The 24,897-nt window shown below is 38.6% G+C and overlaps 3 protein-coding genes across 3 annotated transcripts; 1 reads left to right on the plus strand and 2 right to left on the minus strand.

Annotated features, from left to right (window-relative positions):
• Nucleotides 1-1,394: 1,394 nt before the first annotated feature.
• Nucleotides 1,395-14,567, minus strand: lama3 (laminin, alpha 3). Its single transcript, XM_053322354.1, has 37 exons — nucleotides 14,494-14,567; nucleotides 13,825-13,972; nucleotides 13,541-13,653; nucleotides 13,354-13,437; nucleotides 13,030-13,133; nucleotides 12,286-12,437; nucleotides 12,011-12,121; nucleotides 11,627-11,738; nucleotides 11,185-11,349; nucleotides 10,429-10,622; nucleotides 10,220-10,321; nucleotides 9,985-10,130; nucleotides 9,446-9,584; nucleotides 9,268-9,367; nucleotides 9,044-9,160; nucleotides 8,804-8,968; nucleotides 8,529-8,677; nucleotides 7,549-7,755; nucleotides 7,258-7,409; nucleotides 6,947-7,112; nucleotides 6,178-6,305; nucleotides 5,943-6,090; nucleotides 5,724-5,831; nucleotides 5,490-5,629; nucleotides 5,278-5,395; nucleotides 4,992-5,120; nucleotides 4,764-4,906; nucleotides 4,542-4,661; nucleotides 4,309-4,429; nucleotides 4,093-4,211; nucleotides 2,861-3,041; nucleotides 2,553-2,702; nucleotides 2,297-2,456; nucleotides 2,051-2,178; nucleotides 1,848-1,941; nucleotides 1,644-1,757; nucleotides 1,395-1,540 (listed from the first exon to the last, which is right to left on the minus strand). Exons 1-37 carry the CDS (start codon nucleotides 14,565-14,567, stop codon nucleotides 1,395-1,397), a joined length of 4,947 nt encoding a protein of 1,648 aa, XP_053178329.1.
• A 1,516-nt stretch (nucleotides 14,568-16,083) lies between these two features.
• On the minus strand, nucleotides 16,084-18,771 carry cts12 (cathepsin 12). Its single transcript, XM_053322355.1, has 8 exons — nucleotides 18,741-18,771; nucleotides 17,930-18,075; nucleotides 17,720-17,839; nucleotides 17,436-17,600; nucleotides 17,127-17,348; nucleotides 16,857-17,025; nucleotides 16,271-16,376; nucleotides 16,084-16,183 (listed from the first exon to the last, which is right to left on the minus strand). The coding sequence occupies exons 1-8, from the start codon at nucleotides 18,769-18,771 to the stop codon at nucleotides 16,084-16,086; spliced, it is 1,059 nt and encodes a 352-aa protein (XP_053178330.1).
• A 1,042-nt stretch (nucleotides 18,772-19,813) lies between these two features.
• Nucleotides 19,814-23,940, plus strand: ankrd29 (ankyrin repeat domain 29). The gene is made up of 10 exons (XM_053322840.1): nucleotides 19,814-19,828; nucleotides 20,350-20,460; nucleotides 20,750-20,848; nucleotides 21,697-21,795; nucleotides 22,039-22,137; nucleotides 22,521-22,619; nucleotides 22,805-22,903; nucleotides 23,465-23,560; nucleotides 23,669-23,767; nucleotides 23,857-23,940. Exons 1-10 carry the CDS (start codon nucleotides 19,817-19,819, stop codon nucleotides 23,938-23,940), a joined length of 897 nt encoding a protein of 298 aa, XP_053178815.1. The 5' UTR covers nucleotides 19,814-19,816.
• Nucleotides 23,941-24,897: the final 957 nt, after the last annotated feature.

Genomic DNA, 24,897 nt, shown 5'->3' on the forward strand with positions numbered 1-24,897 from the left:
GATATGATTCAAACACATTCCTGATCAATGCAGGGTTGTTGTCAAATTACACATAATCCCAACATTGCTGCCACACAAGTGAGAAGAGCCTCCTCTGCTATCACATACAGAGAAAACAGCGCTGAGAGTTAAGTCAGGTTCAGGATTCCATCTCCTGGTCAGAAGTAGAATAGCAGATTATTAATATTATTGTTGGAAGAGTTGTAATTGTGAGCATCACACTCTAATGCTGTTATAAAGCTAGTATTATAAGGGGGAGGTGTGTGTATGCAGTATACTGTATATCTGTGTATGTTAAGCAGTGGGGTGAAATGCACTGAAAAAAATGTTTCATTTGTCACATGATGCTATTATACACCTCTACATGTTGTTTCAAAGTTATTTTTCAAAACTCTTAATCAATATATAAAACACATCAAGAGCAGGTGTACTGCTCTGCATGGTTTGGTCATTGAGAAAAGCAGATATGCAGCAGATGCACAGTAATATGAAGAAATGATAGATATCAGAAGGCCTTGAATAAGTGTATCAGCTGCCGTGGTCCCATTATTAAAGAGTTGTTACCAGGCAACTTTCCTGTGCGAACATGTCAGGCAGACATAAGTGTGTGCAGTTTGTTACACTGGATCACCTCAGTAACTTCACTGTTGATCACAGAAACCTTTAAAAGTTTGAGTTTGACCATTTTCACGTTGCCTTTTGCAAAACATTTCAGAATGAAACACATCATGTAAGGTACAATAATATTCAAATGTAAGATTTATAACATTAAAATGTATTTATTTTCTTAAGACTCACATGACACTGTTACATTTTAAAGAGTAGGCTTCATCAGATAATCTGAGCGATGTTAGTTATTGCTCGACTAACAGTCACTTACTGCTTGGACCTTTATGTCCCCAGTATTTCTTTCTTAAATACTCTTAAATAGTGTAAAGTGTTGTCCAAATCGTCTTAGATTAAAATGTTTAATTCTTCACTTTTACATAAAGCATTTTTCAAAATTTCAAAACAGCATATGTTGTTAAATTCTTCATTTGCTAGTTCCACTGCTTTACATATTGAGTGAAAAAATCCAGCATGCTATGTTTTATGGATGCAGCACTGCATCAAATGGAAATTTGGATGTCTCGTGCATTTTATGCACATTTACTGTGTAATTGATTATTAGCTAAACCCTTCCCTCAAAAGTCCAATGATAGTTGAGTCACCATAAGGAAGTATGGCCGGCTTGCCAAGCTGTGATTTTCTCCACTAGCTGAAAAGATGTATCTATGAGTTTGGATGGTTTAAATTAGTGATAAATCTGTAAACTATATGACTGTGGAATATAAAATCTGAAAGCTTGACAGGGCCAAAGGGACCCTGTGGTGCCACTCATTCATCACATGCCCTCAGTCTACAGGGCATTTATTGATGTTCACATGGCCAACCACCCTGGATGCTGTCTCAAATGCAACAGGCGTACCATTAACCTTCACATTTCGCAAGCAGCCTACAAATGGTGCTGACACTGGGATTTGGTTTTGCTTTGTTGTCCCTGAAACAAACAAGGACAAGCAGAAAAAATGATTCATGTTAGGGCTATTTCATGAATGCTGATATTTTTTGAAAGACATTGTTTTAACTGTTTCATTCCTTACCTCCAATGTAAAGCGAATCCAGAGTTGTTGAGTGTGTGGTGGATATGGAGTGGCCCTCTCTCTGATCAAACACAGAGTCCACCTTTAGTTTGATAACTTTGTCTTCTTTTGACACTGAAGGAGAAGGGACAACGACACTGGAATTTTAGATTCTGAGATTCCTCAACACTCATGAAAGATTAAGTGTAATGTCAGCATGCATACCTGTAATCATGTGAAATTTTCCATCACAGAGGCTTTCAAGAGGAGTCACTGAGACACTGACAGCCCTGTTACCATCATTCATTTTGACACCCACCTGGTAAAAAATGGCAGAGTCACTAAACATATTGTCATGGTTATTTCATGCCGTTTTTTCTTTTGAATTACTGCCTGATCAGATGCCACCATGCAGAGTTAAAGGTTACCTTGCTGTCCATTAAGAACACATTAAGGCTGGCCTTTTTATTTTTAACATGGAAGAGGAGGCCTGTCATGTGTTGAGGACGCAGCTCGAAAGTTAACACAAACTGAGAGCCAACAGTAAAGTAATTATCTAGAAGAGAAATATTCATCATTAGATTTGTGGTCAGTGCTTATTGTAACTTGAACTCATGTATTGACAACAGGGAAATAAAACAACACATGAGGAGCCATTCAATACAACATCAAACCTAAGATGATGTGACCGCCACTGAAGTATGTCCCCATCTCTGTGAATCCATCAAGGCAGGGTGAAGCTTTGTGGCTCACCCCAGGTTTCCCAACAGCGTCATCATATAGTCTAAAATTCCGTAGACAACCAATAATACTCTCCCTGGGAATGCTGTGTCTCTGTGTGAAAATGAGAAGAAGAGATGGTGGTCACTTTAAACAATGTGACATAGATGTTAAATAAAGTGTCACACAATGCTGAGGTTTGATACAAACCCTTGGGATTTTTCTTAGCGGATCACCTCCCAGATACACAGGGTTGTACAGATCTAAAGCCAATCCATCATTGTTGGGCAAACGACCATCATCCGCACGTGTTCCATCAACCAGCAGATGATAAGTATTCATCTCCACACTGAGCTCAATCTGCACACACACAGACAAACTGTAAACACAAGTCATCTGCCTAATGACTTTATGCAGATGTTAGGTCATTATTACTGTGATCTACAGAAGACTGAAACAAAATGATTGTATGCGTTGTGGGTAGAAAATGTGGCTGGACTTAGCAAATGGTAAATTACTTTGTGCCACTCCCCATCGTTGATCCTTCTTTTGTGGTAGATGGTTCTGTTATCACCGAGGGACAACTTGATCTTGCCATGAGATATGTATAGAGCCACCACAGAGATGACTCTCCCCCCTAACACGTGGAGAAGCAGCCCTTTGTGTGAGTAGGTCTTGACTTCTAGAGAGAAGTGAGGCCTGAGACACACAAGAGTACAACAGTGAGGTTTCTCTTTTATTGTTTGAGTGAATGAATAAATTGATAAATGGGTGGATGGATGAGTAACTGGCTTACAAAACAATGAATGAATGTTTTCATGAGACACAATAGCCAAAGAGAAGCCACACCAAAGCAACCAACCTGATGACCCTTCAGATTTGTCTGGACTCCTACTCTTATACTCCTCATATATGTAGATTAATGTGTGAGAAGCTTTCTGATATCAGAGGAGCAATTAGTGGCTATTTGTAAGACTAGTGGAATACGATAAGCAAGGATGGCAGATGGACAACTGAGCAGGTCATGGCATTCGGATGAAACTGCCAATCAAGCTAGTTGGGCCAGCCATTGTAGCTTAGCCAAAGCATAAAGCCTACAAGTACCTTCTCTTTGCTTAAGGTAAGGGTAGGTTAAGTACATTAAAATACATGACGTTTGAGTTAGAGGAATGTGTTATATTTCAGAGGGCTCTGTTGATGTATGATAGCACTGGCTGACACCAACTGCAAGGCCTAATGATCAGTCAAAACATCTCTCGATATTAGTATGGGCTTCTATGGAATTGCTCACTAAATTTCTGGCATATTTGACTGTGTTTATTGATAAATGTTCCCTATCCTCAGGAAAGAGTGTGATATTTTAGTGTTTAACTATAGTCTTTAACGTAGCCACCATGATGTCACCCAATGGTTTGTATGTGTTTGGCATTTTGACTGTCACTATCATTAGTTTTTGGAGCCAGAAGTGATGAGATGTGACCATTGACTGTATATAAATACAGCGATCAATTAAAATGTTAAAACCATTGACATGTGTAGTGAATAACATTGTTTATCTTGTTAAAATGACACAAGTGAATGATTGGGATATATTAGGCAGGCAATTTGATCTGAGCTGCTTCTTTTTGGAGCCTGTGGGGTCACCCCTTAATGACCAGCAGAGAGAGTTCAGGTTTAAGGCATTTCCACATCAGTTTCACTTTTCAGACCCGGAACTACCCATTTAGTTTATATACATAATTACCATTACCTGTGATTTAGGTCCTCTTGGGGCAGGATATAACTGAGCCAGCTGTCTGCCTCAGAGAACGAATACCCATTATGATGTGCTCGCTGGTCTCTACACTGGCTGACTGGCTGACTCAGGGCCTGAATTTGACACACAACAGAGAAATTACATGCATTACAATCAAAAATTATAAAAGCAATAGGATAATTATTGTGATATTGTAGAAATAATGCTCACATGTTTGTGTTTCTTGGTCCTTTTTAACAAAGGTGTTAGACTGCACAGGCCAAGGACTATATTTTCCTTTTTGGCCAATGAGCTTAGATCAGCTGGTATAACGCTCTGGTCAGGCCCTTGTCTAATTAGAGATTTTTATAAAACATAAATTACTATCATTATAGGGGAGAAGGACATACATCATCAATATTATGACAGCTGTACCATTAAAAAGATTTCTAATGAGTCCAAACCTTGCATAAAGGTTAGCGATGCAGCCTTGGAATTTCATTCCATTCAAGTTTTGATCCATGGGACTGATATGGGGAGATAGTCCCTGAGTCACATTTTCATTGTCAATGTTGAGCTCCAACCTGAGAAAGGAAATATTGCTCATCATGGAAGTGTGAGCCTTGTTACGATAATTACCAGCACATTGTAATCAAGTAAAAGGTCCAAATATCATCAGATCTTACTCTGTTGCCCCCCTCACTGCAGACAAGTAGTGCCAGCTCCCATCATTGTACCTTTTATCTGACTTCAAGGTATGATTATTACTACTAAATACTAGAAAGCCATCAGACAGGGACAGCTGAAAGCTGTCGACAGAGGTGGAGTCCTGTGGAAGATCAGATAATAATAATGGATACCATCTTTATTTTTGATTGTCTTTCAAAACTTGATCTAACTTGTGCTGGATTTACCTGAGAGCTGCTCCTGAGAATATCACCATGGTTGCCTTTGCTCCGGAAGCCCAAAGAGACTCGCCATTTGTTCCAGACAAACAGAGAATCAAGAGACAGAGCTGAATATAATGTAGCTTCACGGACACCCTACAGGAGCCAGAAACACACTTGTATTAAATACCTACATTCAAAGGCATTCTCTCAATAATTTACTTTAAACATTTCTCTAATTAATGTAATAGATGTCTTGAGGCAGTGAGAGCAATCACGAAACTTGGTGATCTTCTTTTTAGTTTTAGTTTACCAGTAGTGAGAGTGGACATCCAGCACTGACACCAATCGTCGTATTGTACTCAACGGCCTCCCCATCTGCTTGCAGGTATTCCACACATCCTCTCAGCGGTGGAGCTATGATGTTGTGTCTGAGATCCAAAAGTATAAATAGCATAAATAAATATCCAAAGGCTAATCTGATGAACTAAAGCTGTAAATGCTGCATGTATCTGTTATGTTTACCTCTGTCTGAGCTGTACCGGTAGACCCCCAATGTAATAACTTGTATAATTTGAGTGAATGTACTCTGTGCTTATCTTTTGCTTTCCACAGTGGACCTCGAACTTGTCTGTCATTGATATGGTGATCGTAAACTGTTGTTTCTGAGAGAAGAAACACACTTTCAGTAAAATGGACACAAAGCTTGCACTGTGTAATGTTCCATATGGAAAATGAATTAATTTTAGATCATCTTACAATCAGAGACACTTTTTCACCACTCTTTTGAGGTGTGAGCACTTGACCTGCTTGTTGTCCTTGAAGTTTCAGGTGGCCTTTCTCCACAAACACATAGATAAAAGACTCCTGTAACAGATAAAACACATTAATGGTCAAATTCAGTACCAAAGACACTTTTTTTTTGCTGATATCTACTTGTGAATGAATGAGTTGTATGAGTTGTAATCGGAAACATACTTCATTTCCAATGTAGAATAACAAGGCATTTGTTTCATGGCTGTTTGTGGTGAATCTGAACAATCTTGTCTTTTTCTTGTTTGGCTGCTTCAAGAACGCCATGCGGTAACCAGTCCCTTCATAATAATCAGATGTTGACTGGGGAATCCTACACAGATAAATAATTATTTCACTGTTGTTAGTCATTGTAATGATAGACATCTGTCAACATCGAAATTTTTTTTTGAATGCTTACTTGACATTCTGCTCCTTTGCATTTATATTGGCGGCATGCTTGTAGTTGAATAGGCAGACAGGATTGTTATTGATGTAGGAGAGTTTCATGGCTCCTTTGTACTTGGAGTAATGCAGCTCAACTGGAGGCTAAAAGAATCAAAACAAGAGGGGCTGAATAACCAAACATATCTTGAAGAGATGAATAACTGACTACATAGTAATGATACCAAGCAACTAACTTTTCTTCTGCTGTTGTGCAATAAGTTCTGATTTGTTTGTGATTGTTATATCCTCAAGAACAAAAGCTCCACACTTACAGGTATTTCAACACGTTATCATTACCCTCCTCCTGGCTTTTTTGGTACTTCAGTGTGGAAGCCCATTAATGCCATTAAAAGAATATGAAAAGGTAGACATGGTAATAAGAAAAAATAAATCTAGTAGTGAAATAGTGGATTCTGAATTGCAGGCTCACAATTATGACAGTATATAATAAGTCAAGAATATTAACATGAAAAACACACAATTATAGCACAGTAGTAGTTACAGGTAGTCATTTCTGAGATACTAATTCATTATTTTTATCATGTCTAATCTTTCATACTTTTTTCCATTTTTCTTAGTGAAAACAGGCTTCCACACTATCAAGGAATCTATCTTTCAAGGAAAAGTGGGGCTTATTTGCAAGTTTGGTGTTTGCACCAAAAAAGCAATTACCACTGGTAATGTCCCTTTACACCATTTTCTTCCTGTATGAAAACATGCAGACATAATTAAATAATAGTTACTGTAAAATCTTCAGGGTAGCCGCCCACGTAGAAAACTACACTGTCTGGATCCAGGTCGAGGACTCCAGCTGTCGAGTTTGAAAGGTAACGCTTCATAAACTTTGGCAAATTATTAGTTTGCTCTGATGGGAAGCTTGTAATGTTAACTTCAGCGTCTTGGTACACTCTGCAGAAGTTGTTGACACAAAGAAAGAATTTACACTTCATGGAGGAGGAAATGGTAAGTGAAGTACTTTCCATAGTGGCTTTCAGGTAGAACATCCATGTTCTCCATCCATTGTTTAAACTCCAACATCATTTGTATGAACTACCTGGAGAACATAATCCTGTCAAAGTCGGAGGAATTCACATTGGAAGTTGTTGTTATTTGGCTGGTTTCCACTTGATGGACAACTTTACCCAACTTGTAGACACCAATCAACACATTGCTTCTAATAGCCATCCCAATATAGTCTCCAAAAGCCTGAAAATGAGAGAGGAGCAGGACAGACTAATTATAAATATTTAAAAAGATTCTGTCACTCAAAATAACTTCACACTGATAGTGCTTGACAGGTATATAACAGACCAGATCTTTCATGATTTTGGTAGGAGTCACTCACATTCTTGTTGCCAAGGTAGAAAACAAAATGGTTGGCAGCTTTGTGTTTGTCCTGGCGTCGCTTTCGTCTGCTGTCAGCCTTCAAAGGATTGCTTTGATGAAGATTGAGAAGCAGATCAACAGCGGTAAATGCTTTCATGTCTTCAAGGTTTCTTGGGGGATGAAGCTCAATATGACCTTTTCCATTGAAAGCGGTGGCAAAGGGAACCTGTGAGAAGATCAGTCAGGGTCAAGGACTGTTTGTAACAATAGATTTGAAGGGGGAATAAACTGGCCACTAAGTGGCAGCAGAAACAAGCTATGAAAAAAGTTGATTAATGTGAATTGTTAGCAAACATTTGGCTAATCATTAGCATTAGTACATAAGTACAATGTACGATGATTTTGAGCTCTGGTTTTGGTTTCCACCAGCAGCTGGGGGAAAAATGTCTAGCCTTTTAGTGGCTCCAGCTAGTCGCTAAAGTTGTCTATCTACTGTTTGGTGCAGACCTGATTTGATTAACGTACGTGCTATGTGCCCCAGGGCAAAAATTTATGTGTGCAGTTTGATAGAAAAAACAATATAAAGTCCTTCTTCCAGGTTCATGGTTGATATTGTACTTCAGTGGCGCAAATTCATAACAAATGTGGTTAATCAAATTATGTCGGTGGCCCTTAGGCTGCTGCCTGCTTTGTCCAGACAGTTACCTAGCTTTGGGTGTAGAGCTGGTAACATACATTGGATTATTAGAGGGTTTTTTTCACTAAAAACAGCTTCTATGAGACTAGTGAGACTGAAACACCCTAACCCTAAAACAGGCTAAAATGCTCTGCAGAGCTGAGTGGAATTGCAATCAAGGTGATAACTCTGTGGATTTTCTCGATACCAGCAACATATATAAGTAGTCATTTGAAAAATTGTTTATATAAAAATACTGATTATAGCTGGGTTAAATCAAACCCAGCAGACGAGAAACAACTCTTTAAAATGAAATACTTTACCCTATTAACAATGGTTCTTGTCTCCTCTATCAGATCCTTAATTTGCCTAATGCTTTCTGTCATGTTGGCATCAGGCAACATCCCACTGAGATCCTTAACTTGTGTGAGGTTATGTTTCAACGTGGAGAGGGCTGTGTCCAAGTTATTCACTGAAACAGAGGCAGAAAATGACCATAAATCAAACAAGGTGACATTCAATGAATCACTACAAAGAAATTAAAAATGTAGTGTTATATTTTATGCCATTGATTTTTTTTCTACCTTTAAATACTTACAGGCCTGGTCTGTATCATTTAATATACTACTTTTATTCACTCTGACATCAGTAATATTTTTCAGTTCCTCGCTGATATTCCTCAGCCTTTCCATTATATTACTGACAGTGTAGTTAGAAGCAGATGCAGCTGTTTTCGCGGACTGAATTAGAGCTTCTGTGTCATCTGAAATCAGAAGAACAATTTAATCTACTGTGATGCAGGTACAGTGCATAATCTGAAATGTCACCAACCACCTACTTCTTTTGATCTTTTTGAGATCATCTCTGACTGCTGATATCTCTGTTGTCAGTGATTCTCCTTTTTCCTTTTGCGCATTCACACGGTCTTTGTGGGTGTTCACTGTATCTGAAAGCACTGTTTAAAAAAGGAATTTTTGCCAGAAATGGGAACAAAAAACATTATAGAGCATTCAAACTTAACATAATTCAACAAAATGTTTACAAATTATGCTTTTTACACACTCGTAAGGTCAGTCTGAGTCTTGTTGGCTTCTGTCTGTGAACGGGATGAATTATCTTTGAGACCTTCCACTCTGTTGACCAGATCTTCCTCCTTCACATCCTAATTTAAAGTATCAGCATTACTGTACTGAACATTCAGTTTTTTTTCATCCATCATTACTAATAGCACCTGAGTTACCTTTGAGGCTCTCTCAGCAGCCTCCATGGACTGATTTGCTGCCATCTCCGCCTCTTCAATGGCATTTATGATAAAGTTGTTAACACCTGTATGCAGGAGAGGCGGCAGGCTGGTACTGTTGATGACACTATGAACCAATCTGTAATAATATCACATGATGTATTAATGTCAACATATAGACTGTATCTATGCACTTTTTAAATTTCTTCACTGGTGGAAGATCTTTTACCTTTGTACTGTGTTTAATGTATCAATATATAACTTATATTACTTACCTACTTAAGTAAAAGCAAAAATCAACGAAATGTACTGAAAAGTGTCATGTAGCCCCTAAGACTACAACATAAATCTATTAACAAATGTGTTGGTTTTTGGGTTTTTTTACCTTTTTCTAATATTTTGCTTTTATTTATTGTATGGATACATTGACCTGTTTGTTTGCTCCCAGTGTTATTTAAATGAAAGCATCTCAGTAGTCTAAGCAGTAAATAAAGTGGAAATACTCAGGCAAAGCACAGTACATGAGGAATGGTACTCACTGTTCAAATTCTGTTGCCTGTCTGTCGAGCTCCTCTGCATGCTTCGCAGCCTCTTCTATAATAGCCACCGTCATTTGCATGATGTTTAACTTCTTAAAGAGCTCCACCTTGCCACCATCTACCTGAGCTGCATGCTTTTCTAATTCCTGCAATTTACATAAAATAAATAAAATAAACTAATTTTGCAACATTCATATCTAACAGGAATCGTCTTTGGGAAAAAATGCCTGCTTACTTTTTTCATATCCTCGAGCATTAAAAAGATGTCTGTAATATTCTTAAGCAGGTCTGTAGTCATATTCAATTCCATTTCCAGCGTGTCCAGATTGTCAAAATGCTGGCAAATTATGAACATTGAGAGGTTAAAACATCAGTAAGAAACCACAAAGTGTTCTTTTGCACATCAGAAATGTATTATACTACTATTGCTGTGTTTGACATTACCGGCAGATGTTGTAGAACTGTACCACTCTTTAGATTAAGGTCCTTTGCCCTCCTGACTGCATCCTCTGCATCTGACATCAACTCAGCCAGATCCCTCAGAGAGGAGTTTGAGGCCATCAGAGAGGCTCTAATCTTATTCAGTAGTACTGGCTGGTTTGTTTTTGTAAGAACTGTCATGTTTATTAAGTCCAATACTGAGGAGAACACACAGATTTATGATTATACATGTTGAGGCAATTTCATTTGTTACACTAATATTAGTATTGTATATCGTAATTACTAGATGTCAGCCGATTAATGTAATTTATTTCTGATATAATTAAGGTTCCTGAACAGCCAGAGCTGCATACAGCTAGCAGTTGTTTAGCTTAGTTTAGCATAAAGAGTGTAAACAGAAGGGAACTGCTAACCTGGCTTTGTCCAAAACTTATGAAATCCTCCTACCAGCATCTATTAGTATTGATAATAGCTTTTAGAAACTCATTTGAGTTAGACTAAAAGAAGCTAAGGAGGGCTTGTTTTCTCTCATCTGTATTTTGGTAAATGTTAAGTGCATAGAAAGCTCTTGGTTTGGGAGTTCAAAATCAAAGAGATGTTTTACTTTTATTTGCCTGCCTTTGTGAAAGGTACAAAATAGGTTGCTTCCAAATTAGCTGTAAAACAGTTAATACAAGAATTTCCAACTACTTTGTACATGCAGAACATGATCTCAATGCCAGAGAGCTACAAACAAATAGTCAGATAAAAATCGCTCACACTTGTGTGCTTCCTTTTGCTCACTGCCAGCTTTGTCTCTCTGCGCAGTGCAGTCTCTCTTTCTCATTTCCTTCACAATGTATTCAGCCTCCTCCATCATCCGGACTTTTTCATCTTTGGTGAAGGGATCTTTAGGTTTCACCTCAGCTTCCTGCTTTAGCAAACCTGACAAACCACAATAACAGGGACACTGTTGTTGAGACTCAATGTTACACAACCAAAGTGACTTACCTTAACAAATCCCAGGTCTTTGGCATGAGTGGCAGACAAAGGTCTACTAGTAAAAAATGTTAACATTTTTTATTAATTCTGTTAATGTGAGACTGATATTTCACACAACTTTCCCTAAAATTTGAGGAAACTCTCAAAGACAATCTACAGGACAGTGGTGTCACCTCACCAATGTAAATACATGTATTCCTCTTTAACTGATGTACAGTACCTTGTATTGTTATGAGGAGAGCTTTTGCTTCAAAGAAAAGATCCTCGGCTTTCAGCTTTGTTCCATCCACATTCTGAATGATAGTCTCCAGATCTGATGAAGTTTTAAGAGTCTGGAAAAATTGATGATCATATTTGTAACATTGTCAAGGCGTATAATGTGCCCCCAGATCAGTATCTGTAACTAAAACTCAGCAGCAGGGTAGCATAGTTTTATGGTTTGTCTTTTTCTGACATACAGCATCTTATGTCTGTCTGATATGATGTAATCATTTTATTAAAAACGCCACCTGCAGTATTCAAAAAATAATTTACATTCTGTTCATCAAAAGCTGCAATTATTTAGTTTCAGTTTGGTTAACAAAGGGAAACTCTCTTTAGGTACCTTGTTAGTTAGCTGATTCATGTTGTCTCTGATATCATTCACATCCACTTCCAGCTGTTCAACATTTGGAACCAAACGTCTCACAGCAGTGATATACCTCTCAACCAGAATCTGCAAAACAGCAGAGATGGAGAAGAAGAACACAGAGAAACATTATCATGTACTACAGATATAATATGGGTTGTGATCAACTTTTAGACAAACATAGCTTAAAAGTGTCTTCAAGTTTATGTCATAGCTACACATAAGGTTACAGATGCCTGCATGAACTCTACCTTGGTTTCAAAGATGTTTGTCTCCAGATTGTTAATCCAGTGGGGTGAACTAGTGTTGGGGTTGATGTTCTGCAGCTGTTGCTTAAGTACAGACAGGACATCATCCATCTTCTCCAAGTCACCCTGTAAACTTTGACTGCAGATGTCACATCCTGTCAGTAAATACAAGGAGAAGATGAAATACAAGATCTTGTTAGTTATCAGTATGAACTACAGCTCTGATGATGGTGAAAGCTGTTTATTTCTTTTAAGTTACTTTTCATGTAAAACATTAATATAAGAAGAATTTTCAACAGAAACTCACCATGGCAGCAATCACCCATGCTGCAGCCATCAGATATGATGCACGCTAGTTAAAGGAAAGCATATTAAATGGTAGTAAAAGGACCAGTGTGTAGGATTTAGTGGCATCTAGTGGTGAGATTGCAGATTGCAACCAAATAATTTCCCCTATCTGTGGAAGAGGAACCGTTCCCTATACACATACAGTACATAAAGAGCCCATTCTAAGGTAGTGAAATACCTTAATAATTGTGTTTTCAATTACCCGGGTATTGAAAACACAAGTATTCTTATTGTAATGGGATTATACACAGAATTTTCAATCTTTGCCAAGTCCATTCAGCTAGATGCCTCTAAATTCTACAAACCACACCTTTAAGGAAATTGGTAAAAAAAAAACATTTGGTATATTTAACTGAAACCTATTTCTATTGGTCAAAATGTGTGAAAATGAATACTTACCTCCAGTCATAGAATCACAAGTGTTCCAGGTGTCATGCTTGCAGTTGCAGGGCTTGCAGCTGCCTCCATACACCATTGGATTGCCATAGTAACCAGATGCACATCTGAAAGGGGAAAAAAAGTTTTTATACTTTTAATGAGACCTACATACTCATATAATTCATGAGCCTTGCATTGAGCAGGGGATTATGATTGGGAAAGTAGGGATTAGAATACAATTTTTGGTGCAATAATAATCATAATCTTGAAATAATAATAATATATATATTTTTTATATAATAATATGTATTTTGTTAGGTGTTACTTCTTTAATAGTAAACAGACCTCTCACATCTGGCTCCATCGTAACCCTGTCTGCAAAAACATTGAACCACACCTGAGCCAATGTCTCGACAGCCCCACGCTACACTAGAAAAAAAAAATGATATTAATGTAAAATAAAACAAATAACTTGTGCTTGGTTGAGCTAAAACTGCTCTGTAGAGGCAGAATAGGTAAAAAGCATACTCACTTGTTCCATGTAAAGGGGCATGGACAGGCACGGCAGGTCACATGGTCTGCGTTTCTATAGTAACCCTCTTTACATTGTTCACAGTGGTCCCCGGTGGTGTCATACATACAGTTCTAGGGGTCATTAAAATGGAAAATAACATGTTTTGGCATCTTGTTTGGCAATGCACTCACAATTGCACCAACATTAAAGTATGCTGTAAATCAACCACTAAACATGAGTCATTTTCATTTTCTGTTTGTGTGTGTGTGTGTGTGTGTGTGTGTGTGTGAGTGAAGACTAACCACACAGTTCCCCGTATGCTCATCACACTCATTAGAGAGTCCATTGCAGCTGCATGGTACACACTGACCCCAGTCGAATCCAGTCCACTGTCTGTAGAAGCCTGAGCCGCACTCCTGTAAGTGTGGATACACAGAGCTGAACATGAGACTGTGGGACAATAAACACAAGCAAACAGTCCACCACCACTGACCTGGACAGGATTTATTACATGCAGTATCAGATACATTTGTCAATCTTGTAAATCAAGATGTGGCATGGAGCCAGAGAGAACACATGCGCTAATATACTGATATACACATTAAAAGGAGTGCACGTTGTAAAGGGACATATACTGTACAAGGACATACAGGCCATTATGTTCTCTTGAGTATCGTGTTTGAGATTAGGATACTATACAAAGGGTTTTATTGCTGAGACATAATGATATTTAATATTTCTATTCCACAGAGATTCCTGATTGTGATGGATCTTTATTACTTGTATCAGAATAAAGAACTTTTTGAAAAGGGTCAGATAGGAGGTGAGAACAACTTCAAGTATACACCATCTGATTAATTGATCTTGTTTAGCATCACAGCCTACAACATAATATCCCCACTGACAAAAAAGTGGTAAACAAATATAAGTACAAAAACCACAACAGGAGACCTCAAAAACAGCTGCATTACCTGAGGTGCTGCCTGGTCGTCGAAGGAAGAATCACAGCTGTGTTGTGCCCGATGGATCTTTGGGAGACTGTCATGACTACTCTCATGCCACTCAGTAGAAGGACAAACTGTAGCAAAGCAGAGCAAAAACACCCAAACTATACCGCAAAGGAAAAATGTATTCCGCTGCATTATGAGCTATTCAATGAGCCATTTGACTTCAGCGGTGGCAATAATCTGACGAGCTCCTCCTCACAGGTATACAGGTCAGCAAGTGAACCTTTGAGCTTTTTATGTGAGAAACATGCAGACATGCTAAACTGTGGGAAAGTGAGACAGTGTGAATAAGTGTAGGCTAATATGCAGTTTGGTTCAAAGTTCATTGAGGTGCGGTTGCACTCTGAGACTAGGCAGTGAAACAAAAATTGTGAATTATCTTTGAATAATGTAATGTGTAGACAGGGTGGCAAATACACAGAAGAACACCACACAGACAAAAAATGAAACATCAAGTTGTATTGGAAATACAAAGCCATTTTTATTTGTTATATCTCATACAGATGAGAACACTGAGGCCAAGAGGCTAAACAAGTTGTACTGTAACAAAAAAAAATGTAAAAAGTTTTAGTCAGAAGATATAACACAATAGTTAAAACAAACAGTGGCCAACATTGCTCAATGAGTACCTTACCGTTTAATCTTTTATTTGTTCAAATTTTACAAGCTGGGTACCCTGATTTACTGTATTTGGTATAGTCGCTGCAATAATAAAACAATAAATATTACTCATTTGTTAAAGCTATACTTTGTAACATTTGTTGAACAGTGCAGAGTCATCAAACTCATTACATCTTTGATCTTTGGTTATGCCTCTCTGCTTATCTATGAACTTGGATCTGTCTAGTTTCTGTCTAGTTTCACATTTGTCAAACGTTTGTTAGCTCTGTAGTTTGTAGTTGGCAGGGTAGCTTGTGTCATGGGTGGTATGATTGAAGGCAAGACACCATTCCATTCCATTATTACAAACTGTAACATAAGTGGAAATAAATAATCAGTGAATTGACTTTAGATCATATTGTCTATCATACAGCAATATTTATTTAAAGTTTGATAACATTAGCTAACATTAGCCAACATAAGATACTGATCATAACAGTAGAAAAACTAGCATAGCTGGTAATTAAATCAACAGTGCATTTTATTGCTAATGAATTTGACTTTTTATCTTTAACTGGAAGAATATGTTACTAACTACATAGTTTTGCATAGTCTAACAAAAGGTAAAGGTTTCTATATTGGTGGAGTTTGACCAATCAAAAAATAAATAAATAAATAAATTAACATTTTGCAAGCTAAATAAATATCTACCCACAGAGGTTTGTGTGTAAACTACATCCCTGAGAGCAGCAATGTGTTCACCTTAAAATGCTGATTTGAGTATTTGCACAAAATATTATAAACAGTGTCAGAAATGTTCAGTAGAGACAATCAAAAAGAAAATATGGATGACAGGAGTACTTCAGAGGTGACACGGGCTGTGTGAGCAATGACTCAGCACTCCACTGGAAAAAGCACAGCATTAACACTCAACTCTGAAGCATCTTGTCAGAATCACAGAATAGGGTACAAGGCATAGCTTGCAATGCCACAAGTGTTTGTGCCATCCCGGACCATTCGCATGAAGCCACCTTCACCCCAGCTGGTACCCCAACTAGAAAGAAAAACAGAAATTTGTGTTAAAATAGAAAACATGTGTATGGATGGTATATAATATTAACAGAGTGATTTATAATCTGACCTGTTTTTTAAGATCCAATAGTCTTGGCCTCCTTCAGAGCCATAGCCAACCAGCAGCACTGCGTGACTCAGATTGTTGGGGTTACAGTCGGGCTCATCATATATTCCTGTAAGAGAAATTTGAAACCTGCATTAACTGGTTTTTTTGGCCACTTGAGGGTGCTAGAAACAAAATGGACACATTATCACCTTTTAAGTTGATATTGTGACCAAACTGTGGGTTATTTATATGCCCAGCAGATGCAAAGCAACATTAGGAGTTATATATGTGTTCACCTGGTTACACCACAGTGTATTCAATACAGTATTCATTCTGCTTTTAGCTTTCTTTAGATGTTAAATGCTGAATTAAGATTACTTGCTTTGCTTGTTGTTGTTGTTGTTGTCGTTGTTGTTGTTGTTCTTGTTGGTGGTGGTGGTGTGTGTGTGTGTGTGTGTGTGTGTGTGTGTGTGTGTGTGTGTGTGTGTGTGTGTGTGTGTGTGTGCTTTTTGGTGCTGGGCAGCAGCCACCCTGGGCATTACATTTTAAATTCAAGCATCTACCAATCCAGAGAGGGCTAGAGAGGGGTTATTTTAGGACAATTAACCTGAACTGTAGAACAGGAAGCTTGCATGATTTGCATCAACGGCTACTGTAATTGGCCCAATAGTTGCCACAGCATCAGCCAGAGCCTGCTCATCTCCTTTGGGTATGAACCGGTAGTCTTTAATATGGGCAACTGCAAGTCTGCTGTTGAAAAAACAAGGCTGGTTATCCTGTGGAGAGAAATACAGAAGTAAATGTTAGAAGCAGGCTGGATACAGAATATTTCACAGTTTTAACTGTTCTAACAGGCAGTCGGCAGATTGAGCCTCACCAATGAGGTGTATGGGTAGGTGCGTGTCGACTGCAGCCCATTGTTCACCACGTAGTCGTAGGCGTTGGCCATCCAGGCACCACTGCAGCCATAGGTACCGTAAGATCTGGAGCAGTCCACCAAGTTTTGCTCACTTAAGGATATAAGCTGACCCGTCCTCTTGTATAGTTGTCCCTCTATAGCTCCTGTTGTGCTGAAGGCCCAGCATGAGCCACAGTAACCCTGAGAAGAACATTTAAACATAGATTTGAAGGTGTTTGTGATTAAATTTATTTAAAACCAACAAAAATGAATTAAGAAGTGTCTTACCTGATCTTTCACCTCAGTGACATAACCCAAGTTCCTGTAGTCGATAAACCAAGAGTCAAACTTCCTAGCATTGTCACGCAATCTTCGGGCTGAGACGGCCTTCCCTCTCTTCACGAACTGTGCGTTTATCAGGGCACCTTGCAAAACTTGGTATTCTTGTGTTGTCTACATATGGAGAGCATAAAGCAGGGTTTTTTTCCCAATAATAAATGTGACTTATATTTGTGATGATATTTTAAGAGTTATTCCTTATTTAAGAGGCTAAACCTTTATACACAACTTACCAGGTCTCCATATTTGTTCATAGACATAGTAAATGGCCTCATGCCCATTAAAAAACCCTGATTATTGTCTTCAATTAGTCGCTTGTTGTCCTCCCAGATGGCCTTCCTTTCAATCTCCTCCTACACAATAACACAAAATCAAAGAAAAAATTCACATGAATCAAGACACGTGCACTTACATTTGGTACTTGCATTTGAGACTTGTCTCACCCTTTTATCATAAGCGACGCCATGACTGTCTTTCCAGATATCCCACTCAGTCAGTATCGCCTCATCTGAGTCTGATGCAACTTGCTGCGGGCCACACAGCAGAAGAGAGAGCAGCATGGCTCTCAGCAGGAAGCCAGCCTTCTGAACTACAAGTACAAGAACATCACAGTATAGTCACACCTTTTGACCAAGCAACAAGTTGAAACATTGAGAAAAAAAGCACTTTTTACAGTTTGTCTGTGCTGAACATAACAGAGAAGAAGCTCCTAATTGACCCTAATTGTTGTGTAGCAGCATAATGACAGCATAATCTTTTTGAAAGCTACATTTTTATCTTTCTTTGATAACATCTTCAAAATCCAAAATATATTATTTTTAGCTAAGTGAATGTCAGCCCTTCTAGGATGAACTTGAGTATTTATTTCTATAAATAAATTGTGGTTATGTTAAATGTGTCTATCTACCATAAAAATGTTAGAAACAATATATACATTTTCACAGTTGTATTGCAGAACAGGTTTCTGATGGACCTCTGTAGAAAAACTTATTTGAAAAGGCTATGATAAAAAGAAAAACTGTTGAAGAGCAATGATCCTGCTTAATACTCCTAAAAAAACATTATGTGCATATATTATAAACAGGAAGAACAGAAAGTATCAAATCAAATTATAAGTCTCTAATGAGCAAATTAGTGTAAAGGTAAATAAGGTATTGTGTAGGGACAATTAATTGACCACTACACAAGCTTCATTGTGTTGCAGAGTTGTTATAACTTTGAATATGTCCATAAATAAAAAGCCTCACAGCTTACCTGTGTGGATGTGAGTCTGTGTTGTTCCCATGTTCTGAGAGTGACCTGGGTCGGCAATAAAGCAACAGACATGCTGACAACCATCCTTATATAGCTTTGCAATAAATACATGTCCCCTACATACTTTACTGAATCCCTAAATCAGTACTTATGGCAGCACCTGAGAAGGACATTAGTCAACAAAAATAAGATGCTTTCCATGCTCTTCCTTAGTAATGCCTCTATTATCATTTAGAGAGAGCTAAAGCTGCAATATTGTAAATCCTTCATATACTGCTTTATTGACCATAAGACATGGCATAAAACTTTCAAAAACCAGTGGTGATAAAAGTACTCCTTTAATTGAGTGAATACCAATTACACTTAATCAATGTACATTAGATTACAGTAAAAATACTAAAGTACTATCAGCAAAATACAGTAAAAACATATTTTTCTAAAATAGCCGCTATGACTGATAGATTATATGAAATCATTAGATTATTAATACAGAGGGTAAGTAGCATTTTAATGCTGTGGCCGGTCAACGTTGAGCTTTTAACTCTACAGTAAGGTAGTTTAATTTAGTCCCGAGTCCTCCGACATAGGGGTTAAAGTTTTTAAGCTTTTTTGTGAAATAATGGATACATTTTGTTTAAATTAAAAATGTAGAGAATGTGTTTACAGACATCTGAAACGTGACAATGGGCCCCAACTACATATTGATTTTTCTTAAGGGGTCCCATGCCAGAGAGGTCGGCATTGTATTTTATAAACCCATCACATGTATTTTAATGAAAAATCCTAATCTGCCATCAATGTGTGTGTGTGTGTGTGTGTGTGTGTGTGTGTGTGTGTCTGTGTGTGTGTGTGTATGCGCGCGCGTGAGCTCCGCAGCGCCCCCCAGCGGCTCTCTGTGCGCCTCAGCAGCACTGCAGAGGATGAGCTCAGCTGACTGTCTGCCTGTTATTATGTCCGCGAACAGACGCCGCCAACACCCCAAACACAGTGCAGCAAAACAGGCGAGAGGCTCTCAGCATCGTCTCTAATGAATGACTGCGCAGGGAGCAACATGAGTCACGTATGAGGTCTGCAAGATGTCTTTTAAGGTAAACCAGCCTTTTCCATCAATCTGGGCGCGCAGCCTAGGAGGCCTCGATGAGAAAACACTTTGCATTTGCTTCCTCTTACAGCCTACACTCTGCTTTTGCATCATTTGGAGGGTTTATTTAATTTAATTTAATTTAATATGGGGCACTGAAGTGAGAGGAAACCGATGTGAGCTGGAACTACATTGCCTTGTTTATTGACTTTAATGCCATATGATCCTGCTCTGTGTGCGCGTGCCAGTTGGCGCGTGTGTGCTTCATGATAGTGTATGTCCCACTTGAATTTCTCTGTGTTTGTATGTGCACAAGTGTTGTTCATTCAGATCTCTTTGGTCTATATTTGTGAGTGTGTTGGTGAGTTGGCACATCTGGTATGACTCAACTTTAATTCATGACACACATCAAACCTATAAACCTCCACACACAGGACACATTGTTTTTACTGATAGCCCTCTGTCACTATGTTTAATACTGTAATGGTGGTTTCAGGTCAGTGGTTGTTGTGTGTATTTACCCTCCAGAAGGAAACACCCCTGGCTAATGCTGTGTTTTGGGCAGCGAGGAAGGGGAACTTGGCACTGCTGCAGCTGCTCCTCAACAGTGGCCGTGTGGACGCAGACTGCAGAGACAGTGTACGGACGCTGCATGTCCTGGCCGCTCAGCTGCACGCTTTAACCATAACACACCTGTGGTAGGGACACAGAGAGCCTCAAGCCTTACTTACCTCTGTGGTGCATGTGTTCACTTCCATTTTATGTTTTTTTCCCCCCATCATAAAGCGTGAGGATTTCAAGTGTTATGTTGGAAAATCAGCAGAATTCAGCAATTTAATCAGCACATTTAAAAAAGGTTTTCAGCAAGTCATCTCAGACCTAAAAGAACCGAGGTTACTAATTTATTGCTGCCCATATTTTCTTCTAGTATGGAACAACGGCGCTGATGGTGGCATCATACAGTGGCCATTATGATTGTGTCAAAGAGCTTATCATGCAAGGAGCTGACATCAACTACCAGAGAGAGGTATAGTAGGGAATTAACTTGAAATACTGTTCATAAAATATGTGTAATATTCATTTTACATTTGATAAGTACACAAATTTAACAATCCTGGGGCTGATAAAAAGAAAATATCTGCAAAAAAAATTGTCCACCACTTGAGCACCACCTGCAACAAGTTACAAACTGCTCCCAATCAAAGCTTTAAAGGATTTCAGGTCTGTCTTAAAACAACAATCAGACACCCAAATGAACATTACAACAGGTTTTGCTCTCATCTTTCCACCCGCTGACACTGATTGTTAGAAGATTAGAAGTGATGGGGACAAAATCCACAGTGTTTGTTTTGAGCAAAGTATGTATTTAAAGTTTGTCTGAAGATAATATGAGGCTTCAGCTGTCTGAGTTCATCACATACAGTGGATATTTGTCAGTCAAGTTAAAATTCCCTCAATGTGTTTCGACAAACAGAATTTTCCTGTTGAGTTCCGGTGGAAGTTTGGCACCTAAAAGACTGCAATGTTAAAATATATTTAATTGATTTGACCCATGATGGCTCAAGTTTTATATTAGCCTCAGATAAACTTCATTTGAATACATATATATATATATACTGTCTCAGAAAGTGCATTATGAAGTGATCTCTTAATGGCCAGTTTGAACTGTATGAACAGGAGTAGTAATTACAGCAAGAAAAACATGTTTCCCCGTTCATTTGGGTGTCTGATTATTGTTTAAAGACAGACGTGAAAAATTGTGGACCTATCCTTTAATTGGATATTTTATTACGCTTCAAATACACGCAAACATGGAAGTCATGTAACGTCAAGGAAAATATTGCAGCATCTTTTTTTTTTTTTCATGCCGTCCAGACAGGTTCTACCGCTCTGTTCTTCGCTTCCCAGCAGGGACACAATGAGGTTGTCAAGCTTCTCTTTGAATTCGGTGCCTCGACTGAATTCCAGACAAAGGTATGCTGCAGTCTATTTAACACAGGGTGTGACGGAGAATGATCTGATCCTATCAACTCAGTCAGATGGTTATTATTGTGTGTTATGTAATGGTAAGAGGGGGGTGGGGGGGGGGGACTCCTCTGGGGTCCCCTCTCTGCAACATCTTATTCACTATAGACTGTTTTTCTGTTGCTGAATGCATTGTTACTTAAAATAGACTGCTGATGTCACTGCCAGCTTGTTTTTGTGTTTTTGTGGCAGGATGGTGGCACAGCTCTAACAGTGGCCTCTCAGTACGGACACTCTAAAGTGGTGAACACGCTGCTGAAAAACGGAGCCAACGTTCACGACCAGCTGAATGTGAGCACCTCTGCATCCACATCTTCATCCTGTCAGGACTGTCTCCTCTCGCTGTCTGTACTCCTACGTGCTTTTTAAATCCTGCTTATCTGACAGGAACATTATGGTTAGTTGCACAGTGCCCACGACAGCCGGAATCCAGCCTCTCAGCTTTCTACAGACTGCTGAGTCAGACAGGACTGACATTTGGCAGGATCAATTTGTCCCTTCTGCGAGGAGGGGGGAAACAATCTGCCCGTTCAGACTCACATTCATAAAATAGTAGTGGTGATGTTATAGATATTATTGATTAATACCCTTTTTGCTTAGTTGGAATGTTTTTCTTGCAAGTTTTTCATTATCCAAGCATTACCCTGTGTATGAGATGATTCTGTTATTTTTAGGATGGTGCCACCTCTCTTTTTCTCGCTGCCCAAGAGGGTCATGTGACTGTGATTCGTCAGCTGTTGTCATCCGGTGCCAAGGTTAACCAGCCGAGGGAGGTAATGTCACATTTTAATGTATTTAAAGGACACAGTCATTGAGTGTCTCCCTCTTTACTCACAGCTCTCCTTTCACTTCTCCACATGTTATCTCACACCTGGATCGACTCTAATATTGTTCTTTATTCTCCTCTCCCTTTATCCCCATTTTTACTACATGCCCCTCTCATCCATGTGTTTCCCAGGATGGCACTGCCCCCCTGTGGATGGCGGCTCAGATGGGTCACAATGAAGCAGTAAAGGTGCTTCTCCTACGCGGTGCTGATCGAGATGCTGACAGACAAGTATGTTATCCATTTAGGATGATTAAAGCAAACACTACCTTGTTTTCCATCTGCTGCCCTAAAGTGGACTATATAATAAAAGTAAAAATAATATTAAAAAGAAAAAAGATATGTAAATTTTTGATTGGTCCTCATGTCCCATTTTTCACTCTTTCCATATAGTCCAACAAGGGTCAAAAATAGTTTGACTGTCCCAGTTTGGTGATCTTACCAAAAGCTTCCAAAATTCAGATGAGAGAGGAAAGGAGTTGTGCAGTATTCTATCATCATTGTGTGGTCTCAGCATTTAAGTTGACTCAGGTTTCACTACTGAGGCTACATACATCTTATATCATTGGTGGAGGTTGCTGGACCATATGCAGCTGCAGATAAAGATCCACTAAAATTATTCAGGGTTCCTGCAATCTTGTTGGTGTTAAAAATAGAAATAATGTAATCTACTCTAATTTATAGCTGATATTCTTTTAGAAAATGTTGGAATTTCAATCAGATTCATTACATTTTTTATTACATACACTGAGTGATTTCAATATTGTAATGCTTTTTCGTCTGTTTATCAAGGATGGATCAACAGCGTTATTTAAAGCAGCTATAAAGGGACACGACAGCGTCATCGAGGAACTCCTCAAGTTTTCTCCTTCACTTGGCCTTCTCAAGGTAGAGGATGCTGTGTGTTTTTAATACTGACCCCGCAGCACTGGATAAAAAGGATGTTTATGTTTGTTAGTTACTAGAGAATACATGTGTTCATTTTCTTGTCTCCAGAATGGCTCGACTGCTCTTCATGCTGCTGTTATGGGAGGAAATCATCGTACTGTTCTGCTGCTGCTCGGGGCCAATGCGGACCCCTCACTGCCCAACAAGGTAGAGAGCATTTGGATTTGAACGATGAGGTGAAAAACATGCAGAACATAAGTGGATAACTTTAACATTTTCTCATGTGTTTTTTGCAGAATAATGAACTCCCGGCAGATCTAACAAAAAATGATCGCATCTTAAGAGTTTTAAACCCAAAAATGTTAAATGGTGACAGCTGATGACAATCCAGACTCCTGCCTTCATGCCTGCCTGTACTCCACTGATGTGAACTGAGGGGAAAAGACAACACGATGTCAAATCTACTAAAACTCACAAATTGTACTGTACATGGTTTGCTTTTAATTGCATCTGAAATGAAGCTGTCTTATGTCGAATAAACCTGGATTAAATGTAGAGTAACAGAAATAATGTGCAACTAAAATGCATTCGTCTGCCATGTGCATCTTGTCCTTTACGCAGTCGTCCTACAGTCCATACATTTATCTTTGTTTACACTGGGTATTGTAAGATTTCTAAGTATTTTGCACACTTTTTAGTTGCCTTTTTAATAAATGTAATAAAATATGAATGTGTTAAATTAATGGCAAAGTGGCAGTGTGCATGTTTATTTGATGTTTGAGGGTTCTTTTATTATTAAAGTCATGAAGTCCAAACAGGCCTTGCAGGAACAATATTGTTTTGCTACAATAAAACAATAATGAGATTGCATATTTTAGTAATTGCGTAATATCACATAGGCTAGTTATAATGGTGAATATGCACTAGAGGTCAGTGTATATCTGTGTGTGTTGTGGTGAGATTGGATTTATGCCTGTTCTTCCAGCAATGTAAAATAATCCAATCTAGCCAAATTTAGCCCAGTATTCAATTTACACGTGTGATGTGGAAACTTAAATGGAAACACTGACAATGGACTTCACAGTGAAGTAGGAGAAGCTTTATGTCCAAGTAGTTCAACTTCTGAGATGAAAGATATTTGCAAATGCATAGCTTCTGGAGTTTTTAGTTAGGGAGAAGGACTAGACACTATTTTAAGGATTTTAATAAGATCATTGAAATTCTGTGGGAAAACCCCATCAGAAAGAAACTATTAGTTTTTTCGTGTTTTATATAACTGAAAACATGCCTGAAGGAAAGACCTTTAAAGATGACACTGTCACGTGACCACCGCGGAA

The sequence above is a fragment of the Scomber japonicus genome, chromosome 7, assembly GCF_027409825.1.
Source record: "Scomber japonicus isolate fScoJap1 chromosome 7, fScoJap1.pri, whole genome shotgun sequence".
NCBI classification, from domain to species: domain Eukaryota; kingdom Metazoa; phylum Chordata; class Actinopteri; order Scombriformes; family Scombridae; genus Scomber; species Scomber japonicus.